The sequence below is a fragment of the Gossypium arboreum genome, chromosome 9, assembly GCF_025698485.1.
Source record: "Gossypium arboreum isolate Shixiya-1 chromosome 9, ASM2569848v2, whole genome shotgun sequence".
Classification (NCBI taxonomy): domain Eukaryota; kingdom Viridiplantae; phylum Streptophyta; class Magnoliopsida; order Malvales; family Malvaceae; genus Gossypium; species Gossypium arboreum.
Window position 1 is genome coordinate 82,410,732 of NC_069078.1, and position 22,389 is coordinate 82,433,120.

General features: G+C 29.7%; 2 protein-coding genes across 3 annotated transcripts; one reads left to right on the forward strand and one right to left on the reverse strand.

Annotated features, from left to right (window-relative positions):
- The first annotated feature begins 3,480 nt into the window (after positions 1 to 3,480).
- On the forward strand, positions 3,481 to 8,676 carry LOC108461870 (protein TPX2-like). Of its 2 annotated transcripts, none has more exons than XM_017761839.2 (16): positions 3,481 to 4,158; positions 4,272 to 4,361; positions 4,513 to 4,672; positions 4,830 to 4,926; positions 5,388 to 5,438; positions 5,643 to 5,737; positions 5,834 to 5,912; positions 6,027 to 6,089; positions 6,227 to 6,277; positions 6,402 to 6,460; positions 6,663 to 6,741; positions 6,830 to 6,931; positions 7,108 to 7,170; positions 7,259 to 7,303; positions 7,415 to 7,518; positions 8,303 to 8,676. In XM_017761839.2, the coding sequence occupies exons 1-16, from the start codon at positions 3,972 to 3,974 to the stop codon at positions 8,325 to 8,327; spliced, it is 1,350 nt and encodes a 449-aa protein (XP_017617328.1). In that variant the 5' UTR covers positions 3,481 to 3,971; the 3' UTR covers positions 8,328 to 8,676. The 2 variants fall into 2 exon arrangements, with proteins under 2 accessions (XP_017617328.1, XP_052875388.1); XM_053019428.1 differs by having other exon boundaries at positions 7,259 to 7,280.
- Positions 8,677 to 11,138: 2,462 nt separating this feature from the next.
- On the reverse strand, positions 11,139 to 14,949 carry LOC108461306 (cysteine and histidine-rich domain-containing protein RAR1). Its single transcript, XM_053019343.1, has 5 exons — positions 14,506 to 14,949; positions 13,377 to 13,459; positions 13,019 to 13,179; positions 11,645 to 11,865; positions 11,139 to 11,518 (listed from the first exon to the last, which is right to left on the reverse strand). The coding sequence occupies exons 1-5, from the start codon at positions 14,605 to 14,607 to the stop codon at positions 11,423 to 11,425; spliced, it is 663 nt and encodes a 220-aa protein (XP_052875303.1). The 5' UTR covers positions 14,608 to 14,949; the 3' UTR covers positions 11,139 to 11,422.
- Between the last annotated feature and the right edge of the window lie 7,440 nt (positions 14,950 to 22,389).

A 22,389-nucleotide genomic window follows, 5' to 3' on the forward strand; every position in this document is an offset into this window, starting at 1 on the left:
AACAGAATATTATTAACATTGATAAGCAATATATTTTATATCTTAAATTAATATTGGCTACTTAATAATGTAACTAATTTATTTATGTCGATTTTACATAGATTAAAAATGAAGATTCAATAATAGACATGTCCATCTTTTAAACATATATAACTTCAATTACTTAAAATTTGATTTCAAATTATTCATTTTGAATGTTATATAATTTATGATTTTAAAATATTTATTTTTGAATATTATATGTTTTAATTATTTTAATAATTATTTCTTACATTAGGTACATGATTTAAAAATATTTTATCACATAAAAAATATATGTATGTTTAAGTGCAAGGCACCTAAAATCTAGTATATATAAGTACTATCTTAACTCAGTGGAGAATATAATAAGTAATTAATAATTTGTATGTTTTGAATAATTTATTTTTAAGGTTGTTTTGAATAATTTATTAAAACTGTAATTAATGTTAATAATATTTATGAAAATGAAATCTGTTGTTGAATTTATAATAGTATAAATTATTTTCTATTGAAATAATTTTATTTTTATTTTAAAACGTAAAAATTTACCAACAAGAATGTTAGATGCAATAATAAGATATATTATATTCTTAAGAAAAATATGTATTTCAACTTTAAAGATAATATAGTTAAAAAGTAAAAATTATAAACTTCAAATATAAATTATAAAACAAAATGAAATGAGGATTAGAAACACGAATAGCTGTCCACCAGAGCAGAACCCATCCTACCTAACATTACTCTACCAAATTTGCCTAAAAAAGAACCCAACATTAGAAGCACAAAATCAACCTTAACGATGTTCACATCATCAGCATCGTTATCAATTAGATTTATTAATGATATTATGAAAATAATTATGTCAAATATAAAAAATAAAATAAAATTTCTGAAACCATGATTAAATCTATATAATACCTTGAATGTTATTATAATAATAAAAAATAAAAGTAGGATGATAACAAACATGTCAATATTTAATATTACGATGATAATAAAACCAAACGTTAAACATTGATGTATTGTTTAAACCAACATTTAATTAAGTTTAAGACAAACTATGTCCGCATTTAACCAAGCATTCTAAATTTAAAATATGAACCATTCCATGACTTGGGCTAGTTTTTAAAGACGGGTATGCATTTGGAAATTGTTTAAGTATTGTAGTGCGCACAATGATCTGGAATACAACTCAAAGTCTACTGTAAAATTATCATTTCATTGGAGTGGGTGTTGGGTATTTTTCTAACACAAATATATTTATTTTTAATGTTTTTTTTTATTATACGATGATTATCCTCATAAGCAAATACACGTGTCAAAGTAAAAGCATGTTTAAAATTCAAAGTTGACTTCAAAGCCTACGTGATTTGTGCGTGCGTGACAATAATTTATTTTTAAATTATAAATAAATTTGGAAATTATAAAATGACAAAAGCTAGAGTGTAAGCATTGTGCGGAATTTGAATTGGGGGGAGCGTCCTGTGTCTATGAGTTTTGTTTACTATTTGTCTGCTCCAAATTATAATATGCCAAAAGGTTATTTATAGGCCGTCTTCTCCCCACCCACAAAATGGAAACAAATGGACCGTCTGTAGTTATATAAGCCTTCAAGCTTCATTTAAATTTTAATTTTTGAAATTTAGCTTCAATTCTATCCATTGAGATAAATATCAATTTTTTAAATTTATTCGTTTAGAATAATTTATTTTAAATTCTAATTTAGCCAATCCCCAAATAATAAAATGTCAAAAATGATAAAGGTTCTATTAATTGTGAAAGTATTTATTGAAATTTATGTCTTCATTAATTTCCGTATAATAAAATAGTTCAATTTGTATCGTATCTTATCTTATTAAATATAACATAATTGATTTAATTAAGATAAATATAACATAATTGATTTAATTGGTGTTATAAGTTAAATTAATTCGATTAAAAAATAATAAATAATAAATATTATTATAATGTAAATAATTAAAATATAGTAAAAATCATTAATTATATATTTATCATATTTTCCTGTCTAGCAAACAATTTTCAATTATTAAGTATTTTTGTGATAAATTTTAAAAATTAATGTGCAAATCTGTCATCAAATTCAAATTTAAATAACCCGTCATTTAATCAAAAAAAATTAAGAAAAAAAAGTTCCAACACAACTGTATTAGATACATAGTAGTCCCATGATGGATGTATTGAAGCTTGGACAAAATCATTCTTAATTCAAACAGACAAGACTCGATTTACTATTAAATATTAATAGTATTTTATTGATGATAAAAATATATATTTATATATTAGTTTTTTAAAATAAACAAGCTATTAAGTTGATCCCACTATCTGATTGAGTTTAAACAAGAAATTTAAATTTTTAAATATAATTTTCTTTTCATAATTCTGAACTAGAATTGCTGCACTTAACTATGTGGATAAATTTAAAATTAATATTTATTTGTTTTAAATATTCATGATTAATGATGATATGAATAATCTTTACTAGTATGTATAAAAAGAAAAAAAAATGCTCTAAGGTCATTCTTCACACATGTCCATTACTTTTCTTTTTACTAAATAATATAATCACTAATTTCAATTTTAATTCCTCTTCTATATTATACTTCTTTCAAATTTGATTATTTAGATTAATTTAACATTAAGTCTTGAAAGTACTTTTATGTTAAAAATTATTTTTAGTAAAAATTAAAATTTTATGTTCTTGCAAAATATTTTCTTGTCTCAAAAACACTTTTAAAAAGCTTAAAAACTTATTATTTCATGAATGTTTTTATTTTAAAAGTACTTCTCAAAAGCAATGTTAAACTGATTTTTAATCTCTATGCATTAATTTTGACATTTCAAATTTTATAATATTACCCAAATACTTTATTTTGATTAAAATATTGATATAGAATTTTAGAAATATTAATAGTATTAAAATTCTCTATTAAATTTTAAGTTCATCACAACTTTTTTCTTGTTATATAAATTATAAATGAATATTTTTTTAATTTCAAAATATCAGATCAATATTTTGATAGTATTAATAAATATATTTTGTAAATTTTAAATTTTAAAAGTAAGATTATTTTAAAAAATTAAATTTTAAATATATAAAAAGAATATATTATAATTTTTAAATATTTTTTTATGATTCAGTAAAAAATAACCGAACTCGAAGCTAGAGACGAAACTATACTAATAAAAAGTATTTTAATAACAAAAACAAAAAAGTTGTCATGATTATACACTTTTTACTTTTAGATATTGTTTGGGCTCATAACTTTGATTAGAGGGTTCAAAGATGCTAAAAATGATTCGACATAAAATTGCGTAAACAACATTATCCACCAAATTAATTTCCGTTTTTATCGAACAGATGGCGGACCCCACCAATTCAAAAATTTGGAGGCTGAATTTCTATAAAAAGGACATTGGTTTGATATTGCCATTTCATGGTTTCCTTCGGCATCCGATATTTTCGCCGTTCACTTCGACACAACGAAGCAAATTTGGATGATACAAACCAAAAAAAAAACCTTTTTCTGTTCATTAAAAGTTAGGGCTCTACACCATCAACCAATCAATTATTTTTCTTTTCTAGTTTGCTCTCGCATTTTTTAGACACACAGAGAGAGGAGGGGGAAAAAGGCCAATTCAATGGAGTTTTGAAACTTACGAGCTTTCTCTCTCAATTTCGAACCAAGCTCGAGAGAGAAAGTGGTTTCACAATTTCATTTATTTATTTTATTTTATTTTTTGTTGGTTACTTGGGAAAGAAACAAATCAATACGCTCCGATTTTTAAAAGGAAAGAGACGGAAAAAGAAGTAAAATATTATCCAAGATTTGGTAATAACATTATTGCCGAAACAGAGAAAAGGAATATTTGAATTGTGATTTTAAGCGCCGCGGATTTGCAGAGAGGATTCTTGTGAAAAGGAAAAAAAAATGGTTGATGAAATCGGTGAGGAGGAGTTTTATTCCATCGAGGAATCGATTGAGGGTGAAAGATGTTTTGATCTTGATTACGAGTTTGATGCACCGCGATGCTTTGATTTCAATCACCTAGAAACTGATTGTGAGGCTAAAGAAGCCGAACTCTGGTTCGAATTAGCTGGAAGCTATCCGCCTTCGCGTAAGCCTTTTCATGTGTTTCTTTCTTCTTCGTTTTTAATCAATTCATTATGCTATATAAAGTCTTTTATTGTGAAGTCTTCTAATAATCTTATAAGATATTTTAATTTTCAGCTTTTGTAATAAAGTTGAAATGGAGATATGATATGAATGGAGATGGAGAATTTGGCAATGATTCAACAGATTGTGATGAACATAATGGAGGTATATTATTGTCTTTAGTTTTCTTTGTAACTTTAGTTTTCTTTGGCAGGATCGATTAAATATGATCTCCGTTTGAACAAGGGTTTTTAAAAAAAATTAATTTGCAATGCACTAATGCTCTTCTTTTCCCCCCTTTTTACTTCTGAATTAGAACCATGTAATAGCTATTGCGAAGGTAATCCGACGGCTAAAACTAATTCTCGGAGCAAGGCATCTCTATCTCGTAATTCAACTTTGATGAAACCTACAGCAAGTTACTTGGCAAAGCAAAACCAATCTCGAATGGTTATTTCCAATAAATATCAGAAAAGGTGTTACTCTATTGTCGTTGGATACCATTATATGATGCCATCGGTAGTTAGAACTCTGTTTTTATATGAATTTTGGCCCCAAATTCAAGGGTTAATTCTCTGTTGGAGTCATAATAAAGTAAAAGGGTATTTACTTGTCGGTTCGTTTACTACTCAGGTTATTAAAGTCTGCTGACAGGCTTGATAAGAGCAATTCCTTTCATGAAGACAATGCTACCAAACGACAAAAGCTGGAAGCTGGTTACCTGTGCAAGGTACTCTCACTTATCTAATATAAGATTGGACCTCATTTTTCCTGTATTATGGTTCAAAGGGTCTCTGTGATTCATAATCGTTCTGGAACCAGGCCAATCATTATAAATAATGTCAGAATGTCTGAGTTTACCTTCTATAATTTTCCATGTGATGTTGAAAATGGAAATAATCAGGCAGGTCAAAATTGAAGTGATAGGGATTCTGGGAAAGCAATATACTCTTTGTATATCTTATGTCCAAGAATATTTTGTAAAGCGAGCTGTAATTTGGCTTATGATATTGTTTTCCCCTTCTTTTACATACGTGTCTGTATCGTGGTATATACAGTTGTTTCTGCTTTCTTTTTTGGTTTGATATTACATGTTACTTCACTGTCGTCATATATAGCTCAAATCTGTTTGCTAGAGTTTAGATTTTGGCCCTATAGGATGTTCCATAATTTCTAATTTTTGTGAAACAGGCTGCTCATCTGAAGCATCAATCTCTATTTGTGCACAAGAAACCAAAAAAGGTATGTTGTATAATTAAGAAAGTGTTTTTTATTACTTAGACTAATACTCAAGTGTAAATTCCTTTTGCCGCTAACTACTTATGGGCTTATTTAAAGAAGCCATCACCTCCTGTGCGTGTTTGCAGGGACAATAATCTGTAATAACAATTGAGTTAACATCATCAGCATTTTCAGTTTTCTTACAAGTTTGAGTTTGTTGTCCAGGTCCAATCCCTTGATGGTAGTTTGCATGCTAAACCTAAAGTCACAATTCCGAAAGAACCAGAACTACAAACAGCAAGAAGGGCTCAGAGACACAGGTACAATTGATTTCCTATCATTTTTTGCCATTCATCTTGAGATTTATGTTTTTGTGCTTTCCTAAAAAGCTGATAGCCAAACGGTGATGATTTCAGGACTAAAGGTAAGGCAGAGTCAGATGAAAATGCAAAATCAAGTGTTCATTTGTTTAAAGCACTCCCCTTAAACAAAAAGGTTGGTACTTTTAGCACTTAAAAATTATTTTTGCTGGAACTTAAATTTTGTTATAAGTTTCAGGAACCTTTGATGTTGAATGTGTAATCTCAATTTTTTCTTTGGACTTGATAGATTCTTCAGGCTCCCTCATTGCCCCTTCCCAAGAAAAGCCTGCCTCAACCACCAGAGTTTCAGGTAACTGATAGCCACAGTAACTTACTAATTTGCTACCTCTTAGGGTTGCCCTTCTTGTCATTGTCTTGAGAAATATCCTGCATGAACCTTTTCTGGATAACTTTATGACACAGATTTACTTTGTTTCATTGCTGCAGTTGTTTCATCTGAGGACATCCGAGAGAGCCAGGCAGCATGCATCTAATCATGTGGGTTATTTAAAATTTTATTTACATACAGCACCTGTATTCTATTTAAGTGTTTTCTCAAGTTTAACTCTATTTGGATTCCACATGTCATTACTTTTTTCAATCCTTGGGACTACGGTTGCAGGCAATGAAAGTACCTAGTTATGTGTCAACTTCAAGAAATGCAAACACAGGCCTCAGAAGGTAATGGCACTTTGGCTTTTAACTTCACTCAGTTATTTTCTACAAAGCTTTCATGCTTTCTTGTGCTTGATGTTCTTTTTTCTCATGTGGTGAACTATCACTTGGTTAATAGCCAAAATTAAACTTTTTGATATATAACCATTGAGATGATTTCATTTTGCTTGCTGAAGTAGCCCTTTTTTCCTTTGCTTTGCGTACATAGCTTCAAGTCCATCAGTTCATTAAAGGAGGAGAAACATGAAGCTGTTAACAAATTTAAAGCTTGTGCTCTTAATAAGAAGGTTAAGCGAATATATTGATTGTCCTCGTTATTTAGATATTTTATTAAAAACAATAATCACATGCCGAACCATGTTGTTGGGTTTTCAGGCAATTTCTAGTAAAGGTGAAAACGGTGTCCTCCAGAATATGAACCAAACAACAGCCACAATGAAGCTTCCGGATGAAGCACCAGTAGAACTATTCAATAAGGTATTACTTCGTACTTTTTCCGAGCTTTATTCAACAACAACCTATAGCTTCAAATGAACCTCCTAAAATGTTTTTGGAATAATTCACACCTTAACCATCCTTAGTAGAATTTCTCAATCTGCTCTTGATTTGGTTGTAATAATACTTCACCGCTCACTTGCATGATATGTATCCAGCTCACGCTGTCAGCTGAAGTCCATTCTGGTGAAAAGCCTCGAGAAAAAATAGCTCTTTCTGAGGTTGGTTCCCTCAAAATCTTCATTTTTCTGAACCTAAACCTATCTATAAATTGTATACTAATTTAGTTCTTGCACTTGTTGAATTAAGGGATTGAAAGAGAATGAGCCAGGTACTTTACTTCTGCAATGTCAGGTACATTATATGATGTTTGCATGCACCCGCTAGATCACAGGATTGAAGTAATTTTATACATCTTCCTCCTGTTCTTTTATTAACTTCGAATACAAAATATGCAATTTGTAGATCATGAAAGTGGCCAAGGAAAAATTGCAAAGGAATGGAAGGATGCAGTACCAGTGTAGAAGAGAAAGGAATGCTGTAATTGGGCAACAAGAGAACATTAGCAGGTATAGCCTAGTTTACCCTGTCAGATTTGTGGTGCTCGGTTTTCCCCCTACTTTTATCAGTAACTTTGACCTATGGGTTTTCTTCTCTTTTTCTGCTATAACATCTTGGTTCCAACAGCTTTTCCCACTTCTATTTGAAAATAATTGAAGCGTTGGCTAAATTGATGCAAGTGTATCTAGTTTAGCTTGATTGGTTACAACTAGCCTGTTGGTAAAAAAGACCCGGTCTGTTTCGAGTTTTAGAATTCTAGTGCAGCTAAAATTTTTGCATGTGAAACAGGTCAGATATCTGGTCTGTGCAGTGTCTTGATGAGTAATGACTGTATTTTGGGTTATTGGAATTTCAAGAAATAAGTCAAGCACTGGCAGCTTAATGTCTAAGGCAGATTAGATTGTAAACTCTAAAGTACTTTTCATAGAAACTGAAACTACCTTGTATAAATTCCATTAGCCAAACTAATAAAAAAAAAAAAAAAAGAGTAATCAAAGAAATGTGAAGTCCTAATCACAAAATGCCTTTCTTAAAGTTGGTTGTGGGTAAAGGGCTGAGCGTTGAAAACTAATATGATGATAGTCTTGAATTAATTCATTAGCCTACATCTTTCTGATTTATGGTTCATTTTAGCTAGTATTTAGATGGGATATCTTTGACATGTTTGTCCATATATATATATGCACATTTTGTCGTAAATGTTTGATTACGTAGAGCATTTTAAGAACAAGAACCTTATGATTTTGATGCATGTAGTTGAACAATATTGTAAAGGGTTGTTTCTTGTCACAGGAGACTGAGATTGGACATAATGTAAAGTTACCCCCCAACCCCGAGTAAATTAGGTTGTCATATTGGCCTTTTTCTTGCACGAGAAAAGCGGGTTCATTGCAGGCAAGTTTTTTGTTGAGAACAGTGGATACTTTGTTTCTAAATGATTGCGGTATTTATTGCTTGAAAAGAGAAGAAAGAATTTTGGAGAAAATAGCAATGTATAGCAGTGTTAAACATTTTGATAGCTTTTGACATGCTTTCCAGAGAAAAAAAAAAGTTACGAAAGAGCATAAATGTATGAAAACTGAAATGTTCACAACATTTGTTTTTGTATATTTGTGTAGATGTTAAAATTGAGCAAACTAGTAAAGCTGATACTCCTTTGACTCTCATATAGTGCTTAGTTTATGTTATCACCCAGGGGTTGGAAAGTTGAATTCATTCAAATTTAAAATGAAGATTGAATTACTTGAGTTTGCTCAATATGGTTGATTGGGAATGAGCTCAAGTTTCAACAAGCTTCATTTTTTAAGTTTTAAATTTTAATGACAACAATCAAGTTGACTCCATTTATTTTAATGAAACTCAATTTAATTTTATTAAGCTTATGTTTATATTAATCACAAAATATTTAAATATTTTAAATTATCTTTTAATTTTTCTAAAAATCAAATATATAATATTTTGAATAAAATTATAAATTACCAAATAATATAATTTCATAATGATATTATATAATTAATTTTTTCTCTAATTTAAAAGTGAAACTAGATCACAAATAAGAAAACATTGTTAATTAGAATTGCTTTTGTGAATTTATGATCGACAGATAAAGGCAAATTAAAAGAAAGAAAGAAAAAAAGAAAGAAAGCGAGATAATGCAATTTGTATATTTATCTTATACATATTGTAATTTTATTTTAAAATAATCATATAAAATGCTATGAATTCAATGACTTGCTTGAAATTAAAATAATAAATAATTTATAATATAATTATCACACGTAACTAGATATTTGGTAACATTACATACATATTAAACTCACATGACTTTGATTGAGCATCAATTTTCTCTCATGTCAAGCTGTGTACCAAGAACCACTTTTATTCAACTTTAGTTATTTTTATTTCAATTTACCTTCACTCAACAAACCATATCTAAAGTAAAGAAAATTATTAAAGATTGTCTGTCTCCTCAAACCCCAAAGTTACGTACACGAAGTAATTATTATCTTTTATATATAGTTTATTATTTGCTAATTTTTGTTTTTGTTTTTACTACTACTTGTCTTGCTTTGTATGTTCTTTAATTTAAAATTTTTTGTTGAATTTTCAATGAAATTTTATAAGTCATGTAATTCAGCACTTTCTTGAATTTAGTAAAGCCAATTGATATTATTATTTTAGTTATTTAATCAAAACTTAAGAAAAATAAGATATTTTAAGAAATAATAAAAACTAAGGATATTAAAAGTAAAATAGACTACTAATAAATTACGCTTATATTTTAACACGTATAAAACACATAACAAGAGAATTAATATATATTACACCTTTCAAGAATCAAACACGCTAATATAATATCATCTAATCTTTTAGCGCTATCATTTTAAAGTTTCATTAGGCTGCCTTGGAGGATTAGGGTAAATATGTAAAATAATGATTAGAGATTTTGGAAAATCCCTTAAAATCTTAATTTAAGAATTGAATTGACTTTAATCTCGATTATCAATATAATTTAAATTATACTGTCAAAATAAAAAAGCTCAACTATTAACCCTCATTTGTGATCACTCATTTTGGAATAACAAAATACTTTTAAAATATTTACTCAAATGTTCTATTATTTTCTTATGATTTTTCTGCTTGATTCGTGCTTTTTATCTTTTGTATTTGCTTTCATTTTATTTCGATACCTTAAAAAATTTCTTTTGTTTGAGAGTTAAACTGCCTCCTAACTCCGTCACTGTGTGATATCAGAAGTGACCTATTTATTTAAATAAATTTTGCAAATTCACATCTAGACTGTTCATGGGTCCGGCCCGGCCCAAAAGCCCACCTAAAATGTGGGAGAATTTGGACAAAAATATAAGCTCCAAAAATAGGTTTAGACAAAAAAGTAAGGCTCATTTAAAAACGAACCGAACCTCGGGTAAAGCATTTTCTGCCTAGGCCACGCTCAAATTCACTAACTATTTTTTAAATATTATTTTCTTATTATTTTGTCCCTATTTTGCTACCATTTTATTATTATATTGCTATTATTTTATTGTTATTGTTTAGATATTGTATAAAACTTACTTTATTGTTAGTTTTGTTATTATTTTAAAACATTTACTTATTAAATTACATATATCTTAGTGTTAATTAAATATACATATTTTTAAAATTTATTTTCAATTTATTGAAAAATATTTATTTTGATGTTTAAAATATAAAAATTAATATAGACAGACCAAATCAAATTCTAATTTTAACAAATTTATTCAAGTCAAGCTTGGATAAAATTTTAAACCTATTTTTCAAGCCAACCCGAGCCCAAACCTAACAAACGAACTGAAATTTTTAGTTAAATTCAGCCCAAACCCAGCCCATGCACACCTCTACTCGCATCCATTAACACACGCAACATTATATCATAAATGAATTATTTTAGTGTTTTAACTTTGGTTGGCTGGACCGACCCTATGGGACAAATGCCGAAACATGCAAAACAAAAACTATGTGGCATTAGCACGCAAAATGGATTTTGGTGATAGCACAGTCCTTGGTTAAAACCTTAATTACAGAACAAAAAAAGATCGTACTCAAGTCCTTCAAAGTTTCTCAAACATATGCACAAAATTCTGAACCCTTTCTTTGAATTTCGGGGTTGTAGACATCAACCACTCCGATATCACATTTTGAATCCATAGCATGTTCATATCAAACAAATAACAAATAAACAGTCTCAAATGTTTTGGTTGCAAGATAGTGCAAAAAGAACATTTCCAACACATTCATAATTGCATATCCTAGATTACACTTGCGGTAAGTAATTGAATAACCTAGAGTCCGTTCAAAAATAGGGGAAAAAGAAAGAAGATAAAGGAAACCTCTTTCAGAAGACAGGAACTTATTCCTCCTCATGCTTATGACTTAGGGCACTGGATCGGCATCGTGCCATCCCTTCTTGCATGGTGGAATGGTCATGAACTCATCAAATTCCTTCACATAAATGTCACAGCACTTCCACTGCAAAGAGATTCAAGTGAATGATGTATGGTAATATAAGAAAAGGATATGCTGACAACATTTTTTTTTTTAGAATTTTGTAATAAATAGCAACATTTCATTGTAATGGAGGATTATATGGCATACCCCTCTCACTCGATCGTGGAAAACAGCAGGTCCGGGATGGTAACTACATGCAGACTCATGGTTCTCTATTTCTTTGAAAACTTTACCACATCCTTTATTTTTGCAAGTCTGAGGCTGGTTTATGTCAACTATCTTCTTTGGTGGAGGAGAAGACTCCTTAACATCCGCACTGCTCTTAGCCAGTACAGCTGGGGTAGGGTTTGGTACTTTGGGCTGTGAACCTACAAAGTATATAACTTTCAGCTCTGCATGCGATACTATAACAACATACTTTAAACAAAATCACCAGTTTTCTCTACTGTAAAGGATAACTAATGATTTCAGGTTCTAAGACCCAGAATATTCAGACATTATCACTTGCCGCTTGCAAAAAATAAACCTTAAAACTGAGGTTTAAGCTCCTAAGCAATCAGAGAAATAGTAAAAGTACAATGTAAACTATATAATATAAAACTAAGTTTAATCCTTATAAGTTAGGTATTGGTGCAAACAAGTAAAATTAAAAAACAATGTTAATGGAAAAACAATCTAAATGCTGAGGTTGTCTCTATTTTCAGATTTTAGAAATCCACGTCATCAGATTATTTACAAAATAAAGAGAAAACAATGTCATCATGTAGATAGTTTTTCCATAAACACTGTATCAATCTTACTTTTTTGCACCAATAACAAACCTACAAGGATTACATTACTCAGTTCCAAAGTACTGGGACTAAATTGCAATTTGACTTACAGGGACTGCCTAAATGCTTTAACCCAAAGCTGAACAACATAACCTAGTGAAAGTTTTGCTCCTTGGAAGTCAACCATTAGTCATATCCAGGTTTCTGAAGACTTCAACTTGTAAGATACATAAAATAATCGGGTATTATTGCTTGCAAACTGTAAACCTCAAAACTGATCAACATGGCCCTCTAAAAGTTCCACTTTTCTTGGAGACCAACCATCAATCATAATCAGGTTCTGAAAGAAACAACGGTCCAAACCAATGACTCCAACAGATTCTTTTCTGGCAAGTATTACATAGTTACTACCCCAAAGATGTTCCAATCTCTCAAGACAAAATTGACATGCCACAGACAAGAGAACAATGATGCACTATGTTTTTTTCATTTTTTCTTTGGGGAGAGGGACAATTGATGCACTGGAAATTTCACTTAACCCACTTGACGCGTCAGGGAAAGGAATACCTACACAACAGTATGTGAAGCGTTTCCCTGCTAAGATTATAATGTGCCATTGTACCCTATTTATATCATATTCATGACAGTAAGAGACCTAAATAACATTTTATTTTTATTTTTTCGATATGGCAAATAACAAGAATTTTTTATGGTCTAGCAAAGCAGAAAGAGGAAGATCTATTGATAATACCATGATCGGAGCAAAAGAAACCCTGAGAGCATCTAGGGCAGGATTCTTTTGATGTTGCACTGGTGGAAAGAGTAACAGCAGGACTAGAAGTTGGAATCGTCTTAGTAGCTACTGGCTTATTCAACACTGGCTTCTCGGTTGTGTGCTTACCTGTCTTACACCTGCATTAAAAAAAAAAAATAGAAAGAAAACTTAAAGAAAATGATATTGGCTAGATGCAAAACAATTATTAAATTTATCGAGCAGTGAACTTCCTTCTCCATAGAGGACCCCAAACATTCAATCCTGTTCTATATTACTTGCTCAAAAAAGCACAAATTATAGCTCAAGACCTAAAGGAATTATGAGAGGTACTTACCCAGGAATTTCTAGGAATAAAGAAAAGTCGTGGCTTCTTTTTTTGCAACAACTCCACTCTTTCATTCCATCATGAAAAATAGGCTGGAAAAGGAATTTAAGTTTGCATTACCAGCTAAAACTGAAGGTGCAAAAGATGTTTTGAAAAGAATAAAATTATTTAATTTTAATAATTTCTACTTACACCCTGTTTGCATAAATCCGCCCATGCACAGGAACCAAGCCAACATGCAAGACAACAACAACAACAAGAAAAATCAGGAGGATTCACAAGATTTAATAACATGCCAAAATCCATACTTAACCATGACGGGCACTGCAAAGGAGTTATTGTCTATGATTAACAAACCCTGACTCTAGGAAGGGGAAAAAAATTATAAATAGCAGCTGAAAATAATCACACTATCGAAAACATGTCAAAATTTCCCACGATATATTTCTTAAACCGCAAGGAAGGGAGGTATAACACAAATTTGTTTATAACAGGAAACAGAAAACCTCATGATTTTAACCATAAGAGGGGAAATCGGGCGAAAAAGCAGACATTAATTTAACCAAGTCTATGGGTAACTATAGTGTCTTTATGAATACATTAAATTCAAAAACGTGAAGGTGACCATCATAATGCAAGAGTAAACTGTGCAAGAGAAATAAAACAAAGGTTGAAAGTAATAAAAGGACTAAGAACTTTACCACTTTATCTCGATAAGTCACCCTATTCATTACACCCAGATGATCACTTTTTATTTACACCAAATAAGCTTAACATTTAATATATACCTAAATAAAACATCAATCTAAATCAACATTTCATTTGAATAGAAGCTAATTTGCGTACAAATCAAAGCATAATAAGGGCCTATCTAAGAAAAGTGAAGCAGCTTAGGGTTTCTTTAGTATTTTAACCAAATTAAATCTAATCTTAAAATATAACCCAAGGGAGGGGGATTAATCAAATTGTTGCATTCCAAAACGTAATATTTAGTTAACAATAGATTGAATAGATACCTAATTTTGATTTGGGCTTATGAATTAATTGGTCAATTCATGTAATTTGATTAATACGATGTAATCCACTAAATTAAAAACTCAACCACAGACTATGGAGAAAAAAAGAAGAAGATAAATACGGAAGCGTGGAAAGTGCAGGAACCCTCGGGATTATCGTCTTCGGTGAAGGTAGCATTGCAGCCGATTCGTTGGCACCGAAGCTTAACAGCTTGCTCCGCCATTTTTAACGCTTTAGGTAATGGTGGTGGTGGTGGTGGTGGCGGCTGGTTTCTTTCCTTTTACAACTCGGTTGACTAAGAAGACGGCGAGCAATTGGAAAGTCAAGCGAGGGCGAATCACGATTTCCTCAGGTTATGGATTGATTACTACGTCCTTTTACTCTCTACGATGAGGGCACTCTGCCTCCCTCTTTCTTCGTTCTTTCTAGATTGCCACGTGGGAACATCCTGACGGTTTATGATCGAATATCTTTTTCATTTTTCTTTTTCAATTTGAAGGAGAATATTTTTTCTTTCTTTCGAATTATCTTTTTTCATTTCTTCTTCCTACCGACTGGACAAATTAGGTGAATGTATCTAAAAGGTACTTATAATATAAATAGCTAATTGATTAGTCTTTTTATTATTAAATTGATCAATTTAACATCTTAATTATTCAAAATTTAAATAAAGCTTATTGAAATATTATTAACATTTACAGTTTAAAAATATTATTTTCTATTTAACAGAGTTAATATTTTTAAAAATTTATAATTTTGTAAATAAAATATTTTATTTGGAATTAAATTACAATTAACAGAAATAATTTCAAGATATTTTTATACACAATAAATGTTAATTTCAACTCGGGTCAAATTTGAGTAAGTATAAACATGTTAATATTATGCTTAAACCAAACTCATACCAAATTTCACCTGGCTCAACTCATGAACACCTTCACCTCCAAATTGTAAAATGAAAAAGACTTAAATTGAAAGTCCGTCAAATACGGTGGGTCTCTTTTAACTTCTCAAAGGTATATAATTGTTTAAAATAGGAATAAATCTCAAAATCATATATAAATTTTTGTTTAATATACAATTTTATGTATATAATTTTAATTTGATCACTTTCCGTAATTTATTGACATAATTATTAATATAACATTAATTTATGTTTATATATTACATATATAAATAATAATGTTTATCTAATATAAAAATAAATTAATATATTTATTTCTTTAAATACAAATAATTAAATATATATTTAAATTTAATTTGAAATTTCTCCCTTTAAAATACTAACATCTCAGATTTCTGGTATGATATTAACCAAAAAATCTGTCATCCAATGCAATGCTAGCATTAAAACTGGTATATATGTTAAGACTTGCTTCAGTCAAATATATTCAGTTTATATATATATATATATATATATATATTGATGGTTATATTTTCGTTAAATAGAAACTTATATTTAGAAATAAAAATATATATAGATTGAGTTTTAGCTCGATTATTATGAATATTGTTCCTAATGTAAGAGGATGTAGGTTCGAATGCATTGAAGTGAATTATCCTCCTATTTATAGATTGAGAGAGGCTATGGGTAGTTCTAAGCATTGTATCAAGAAGAATAGATACAATCAAAACCTATAATAATTTTTTGGGTAAATTACATCAACAGTCGCTCAACTTTGGGGTAGCAGACAAAACAGTCACATTAGTTTCATTTCAGTCACTCAACTTTTAAAAAGTGACAAAACAGTCTTTTTTACAGTTTTCCGTTACAGACGTAACTGTAAAGTGACGTGGCAGATGACAGCTTGCTTGGTGTCATTAACCGTCCAGCTGACCGGTTAGCAACAATTTAAACAGCCATATCAGTAGCAATTTAAGGTTTATACAATAGAATAATAAGAGAAGAAGAAAAAAAAAGAAGAAAAAAAAGAAGAAAAAAAAGGAGAAGAGAAAAAACGGAGATTGTAACAGCCTAATTTTTAGTGGTGTCGGAACAGTGATTCGAGATCACTAAATCCGACAAATGAGTAGGAAATATTATTAATTTAGTGAGTATAAATTAAATGTGAAGTTAGGAAAAATTTTGAAATAGTGAATAGTGTACTAAAAAAATAAATATTAAAATAATTAGAATCGAAAACGAGGTATCGAGACCTCGAGAATTTTAAATCGAGCCATAAATATTTTTATAAATATTTATGGAGTGTTAATATGTTAGTATTAAAGTTTCGTCAAGAAATTTTAAAGTTCTGATAGTTAATTGAACAAAAAGGACTAAATTGTATCAAATGTAAAATTGTGAGAAATAATTAAATAGCTTAATTGATAAAAGAAAGAGGGTTTAAAAGGAAAATAGACCCAAGGTCTATTTGGGCTGGACGGCAAGGGCATGAAATCAGCAATAAAATAAGGAGAATTAAGGGCAAAATTGGAAAAATGCAAAATTTACTTAATAAAGCTAAAACTAAAGTGGAATTATCTAGATTTCTCTTTATTTTTCCGCATTCTCATCAGAAAAACCCCATGGAGGAGTTCTATTAAGCTGGTTTTTCATATTTTTACTCCAATTAAGTTCAATTCTTGATTATTTCTTGAAATTTTTGTGTTTTTGTGACTTTTACAACTAGGTCCACTTGTTGAAATCATTAGTTTTTGATTCTATGAAAGAAAATTAAAGTTTCTATACATATGTTCTGGAAGTATATGATGATTTGGCATGGAATTAGAGCTTTAAATTGTTTATATGTTGATTTTATTATAAGAATTGAATAGAAAGTGAATGTTTGGGACCTAATTGTAAAAGAGTTTGAAGTTAGAGTTTTATGTGGAAATTCTGAATTTAAATAGTTATGAAATAACTTATAATGTTTATGAAAAGTATTAATTGAGAAAATTATCTTAATTGAGGGGTTAATTGAGCAAGGACTGAATTGTATGAATTGTGAAATTTGGGGCAAAATGGAAATCAACATTTTGCACTAAAACTGTTTTGGACACAAGCAGTAGTCTAACTTTGAAAAATCACCAAAAAATTTATAAATGGAATTAGAGGATGAATAAAATATGAAATTAAATCTTATTGAGTCTAGTTTCTTATAAAAGAAATTATGTAAGCAATGGAATTGTAAATTATGAGATACAATAGCTTTTGTGAGACAATGTCAGAATGATTTCGGGTTCCCCTGTTCTGACTTTGTAAAATCATCAAAAATTGGATAAAAATAATTAAGGGCTTAAATTAATATATTTAGAATCCTGAATGATTATATTTTCAAGATAAACAAACGGGAATATCATTTGAATCTTGTACGAGGAGATAATTAATTTTTAGTGAAGAAGGGTCGGAACTGTCAGACAGCAGAACAGGGGAGACTTCAATGAATAAACTGTATTAATTGGCCCAACCAAAAATTATGAAAATTTTATGGTAAGAAGATAGGTGAATCTAGTTTCTAGGAAAATTTACGGATCTTAATTTGGACTTCTGTAGCTCAAGATAAAAATAATTTAGTGACTATGACACAGATAGACAGCTTGAATATTCACATAAGTAAATAGTCAAAATTATGGATAATGTTACCTACAAGTGTGTTGTTTATACTAAGGATGTGGATGGAGAGGAGGAGGAGGAAAATATACAAAAAATATATGAATGACTCGTGTATAAATTGATCACATGCCCAATTATAATCGATAAGTGTTGAATTAGAAACGATATAATATTTTATTTGTAATATTTATTATGAAATTATGATTATCGCTATAATACAAAAATCGAACTTGTGAGATTATATAACTAAATTTAGTGACCATTTGTTAATATTATTAAATTTCAATATTATTTTATGAATGGTGATTAATATTTATGTATGTTAATTGTTGAAAATAAGTAAATTATGTACAAAAGTTATGAAATTACCTTTGAAAATTTGGAGGAACGGAATGCAGGAAATGAGTACAATCTTTCAGTGAAAAAGATGAATTGACGGTAAATTACCCAAGTAAACCGAGATTCAGCATTTGTTGTGAATTCTCGTGTTTGCTTTCCGTTTAGCTCTTACGAGCTTCCGTTAACTCATATGAGTTTCAGTTAACCCTTTTGGGGTTTCGATTCACTCTGGTGAGCTTGATTAGCCTTTGGCTTCGTTTAGCACTTGTGTGCTTGATCGACCTTCGGCTTGTTTAGCACTTGTGTGCTTGAGTTAGCCTCCGAGCTTCCGTTTAGCACTTATGTGCTTCAGCTAAACTTCGGGCTTCAGATCACGAAGGACTCAATTCCGTAAGACGTTCTCTAATTTGACAAAGATTGGTAAGTGAGATATGAAAATAGTATTGGTAGACCTATGGTTATTATTGATATTGATCTGAAATAAGTGTACCCATTGATATTTAAATGATTCAAGGGGTAAAGTTCTGATATGAAATAATATGAGTTTGAAATGAATTATTACCGGTATATACCTGAAATATATGGAAATAATGGTACGTGGAATATTAATATAATGAAATGAATGATAAATGTTTATAAAGAAACAGCAAAAGAATGATATGTATCATGATATGTAAAAACGTAATTATATTTAATATGTTGTTACAAGGGAAATTATGTATGTTGAGACGAGCAATAAACTCAAGTGTGATATGATGAGAAAATAAGTTTATCTATGTTGAATTTATATGAATATGTTCAAGTATGCTAACAAGTGTTCTTTGTTGATGCTTAGACAAGTGCCAAGCTATTGGTTAAATGGTAAAATGTTTATTTTTGTATGATGTGTTGAAAGGGTAAGCGCTCAAATGAAAATGTACTTATGCTCATGAGAGAGTGGCAAGTTTTAAGTTATGCAATATCTTATGAAATGACTTATCATGTGATTAATTGAAAAGAGTTATGTCCAAACGCACTAGCTTGTGGGTATGATGGCATGGTATGCTTATAACCGGTGTGTTATACATAAAGAATGAGTGTGGAAAGTAAAGAAATACATATGAAAATAAAGGAACTCGGAAAAGTTAAAATTTTATTAAGTTAGAGATGATATGTATAAATAATGTTGTGGATTTATTTATTTTGTGAATTGATGAATATAACTTCCTGAATATTGTGTGAACCACATGACCTAGCCACACAGCCTGTGACTCCTTACAGTATTGAAAAAAAAAATTTAAATATTTTTGAAAAAAAAATTTTGAGTTCTCAGTTAAATCTCGATATATATATCTTGGGCTTCGATGGCTCACATAAGAGACACTATGATTAAATTTGATTGATTTCAGGTATGAATGTTATGTGAAGCGAAATTTCTATTAAATGATCTGTAAATTTTGGTAATACTCCAAATCCCTATTCCGGCGACGGATACGGGTTAAGGGTATTACAGAGATGCTTGGAGATAAAATAGATGAAAAATATGTTCCCTTCTCTGTAAATCCTGTTAGACTTTAATTTTCCCTTTCATAAATCTTTGGGTTTTTATGGAGGAAATCAATTTCAATTTCCCCTTTCATAAATCTTTGGGTTTTCATGGAGGAAATCAATTGGGATACCCTTTTGTTCGAGGCTGACTTACCCGATTTCAGGGATATCTTAGATAATGAACCAGAATAGGTAATGAAACCACCTCCTCAACCTTGTTTGACCCAGAATCCTGATGAAGAAACAGTGGTGTCTTCGTGAATCGGGGAGATCGAGAAGGTTTTGATGGAGGATGATAATTTTGATCATATGGTTGAGACTCAACTTGTCCCCGATGATGATTTCTTGGCTGATTTACTGGTCACCTCCTTGTAGTAACGGCAATGTGGTTGGCGTCAACGGTGGTGATTTGCACAAACAAAGCCAGACCCACACTGACGTCGATAAAGACGATCCCATTGCTAAGAAACATAAAAAGTATAAATTGATATTCCCAATTTATCAGTCTTTGTTTATTGTTCTTTGAAACTTCATTTTGTTTCAATTTTGTTAGTTGCATGTCTAATTTGAGGTAGAGGTGTAATGGTTTACCTGAGGAACTCAATCTCAATCTAGTTTTACTTTTAAAGCTTGATTAATCTTTCCAATATTCATACAAACCCAAGTATTTTGCAAATGCCCAAAACTAAAGATAATAAATGGTATTACTATAATTGATGGATCTGAATGGTTTCTTTTTCAAGTAGTTAAGAAACAGAGATGCAGTTGTGAGATCAGAGGAGAGGAAGAAGATGTATGTCAAGGATCTTGAAATGAAGAGTAGGTATTTAGAAGGAGAACGTGACAACTAAGTCATGTGCTTTAGTGCTTCATTGCTGAGAATTAAGCTCTGCAGATTTTTTTTTTCTCCTCCTCTTAATCACAACCAATTTTTGTTGTTTTTGTAATGACCCAAAATTCACGAGCACCGGAAAAGCGAGTTATAGGGCCTCTGTCTTAGTGAACTGAGTTCGTAAATATTTATTAGGAATATTTGTGAGGCTAGTTGTTTGTTTAATTAGGCTTTAATTAACTGAATTTAGCTTAATTAAGAGAAATTAAGAAAAAGGGCTAAATTGAATAAGGGGTAAAAGTAGGATTATAGATTAATAAAAAGAAAGGGGGACCAAAATGGAAATATACCATTCACCATAAATGAGGCGGCAAATGTTGATAAAAATATAAGATTTTTATTGTTTAATTATTATTAAATTATAATGTATATAATTATTTTATTATATGGTAATTTATATTAGTTATAAATTAAAAATATTATATTATATGAATAAATCAAAATTTTGCCAAAATAAATCAAAATTTTGCTAAATGGATGGTGATGATATTGTACAATTTAAAAATAAATATATGTACATTTGTAATACTTATATTTAATTAGTAAATATATATTTATTATTTATTATTACCAAGTAAAAGATATTTATTAGATAAATAATTAAATTGTGAGATTTTTGTATAAGAAATATGTAATAATGTAAATATGTGTTATTAAAATATATTTATTATATTTATTATTATCATTATTATCATTATTAACTATTATATATATATATATATATATATATATATAAGATATAAAAGAAATGAAAGAAAGAAAGAAAGCACAAGAAAGAATAGCAGAAACCACTCGAAAACAAGAAGAAAGGAAAAGGAAAGAAAAGAAAAATAAAAAAACTAGGGTTTGAAGGTTTAAAGCTTTGATAGTTAGCAAAGAACCCGAGGCATTGTCACCGAAAGGAAAGGAAAGTTATCGAGGAGTAATCGAACAAATTCGGATTTGTATTACTATAATTTAAATATATTTATTATTAATTGTTATATTTTAATTAAAATGCATGGCAAGTAAAATTAGGTAAGCAATTGAAATGATGATATTGATTTGAATGAAATCGATTCAAAAATATTTATGGCTATTGAAATTGAATGTGAACAAATTGGAAATTAAAATGATTTGAATTAAGTAATTGAATTACGAATTATGTGAATATTTGAAAGTATATTGATTAGAAACTAAAAGTGATTTGAATTGAATCAAATTGAATTGAATGAAGAAAATATGTGAGTATTTAAAATGTATATTGATTGAAAAGTAATTGATGATTTGAATTTGATTGGAAAATGAATTAAAAATATGAATTAAACAAAAATGAATTAATTTATGAATATGTGTGAATATGTGAATTGTGTATTGATTGAAAAGTAGTTTGAATTGAATCGAAATGTGATTATTTGAAATATGTATTGGTATTGAATTGTTTATTGATTAGAAAATAGAAAAGTGAATTTGAATTGACCGAGAATTGAATTGAATGGTGAATGTGTATGTATAATTGAACTGTATATTGGTTTGAATGTGAAATTGTAATTGAAAAGTGATCTTGAAATGGAAATGAAAGTGAATTGAGAATTAAAATCCCTATTAACTAGTAGGGCTGAGTCGGATATAATTCGCATGCCATAGGATTTTGAAGAGTACGGGATATATCGGCTTTGCCGATCAGGCACTTTATGTGTCGTATATCAGGCACT

Bases quoted from the DNA above. Each gene is read 5' to 3' on its own strand.
- LOC108461870 (XM_017761839.2), top strand. From the start codon at position 3,972: ATGGTTGATGAAATCGGTGAGGAGGAGTTTTATTCCATCGAGGAATCG. The intron at 4,673-4,829 runs GTGTTACTCTAT...TTTACTACTCAG, and splicing joins TCCAATAAATATCAGAAAAG to GTTATTAAAGTCTGCTGACA. The intron at 7,519-8,302 runs GTATAGCCTAGT...TTCTTGTCACAG, and splicing joins CAACAAGAGAACATTAGCAG to GAGACTGAGATTGGACATAA.
- LOC108461306 (XM_053019343.1), bottom strand. From the start codon at position 14,607: ATGGCGGAGCAAGCTGTTAAGCTTCGGTGCCAACGAATCGGCTGCAAT. The intron at 11,866-13,018 runs GTATTATCAATA...TATACTTTGTAG, and splicing joins TTTCTTTTGCTCCGATCATG to GTTCACAGCCCAAAGTACCA. The intron at 11,519-11,644 runs GTATGCCATATA...ATCTCTTTGCAG, and splicing joins TCCACGATCGAGTGAGAGGG to TGGAAGTGCTGTGACATTTA.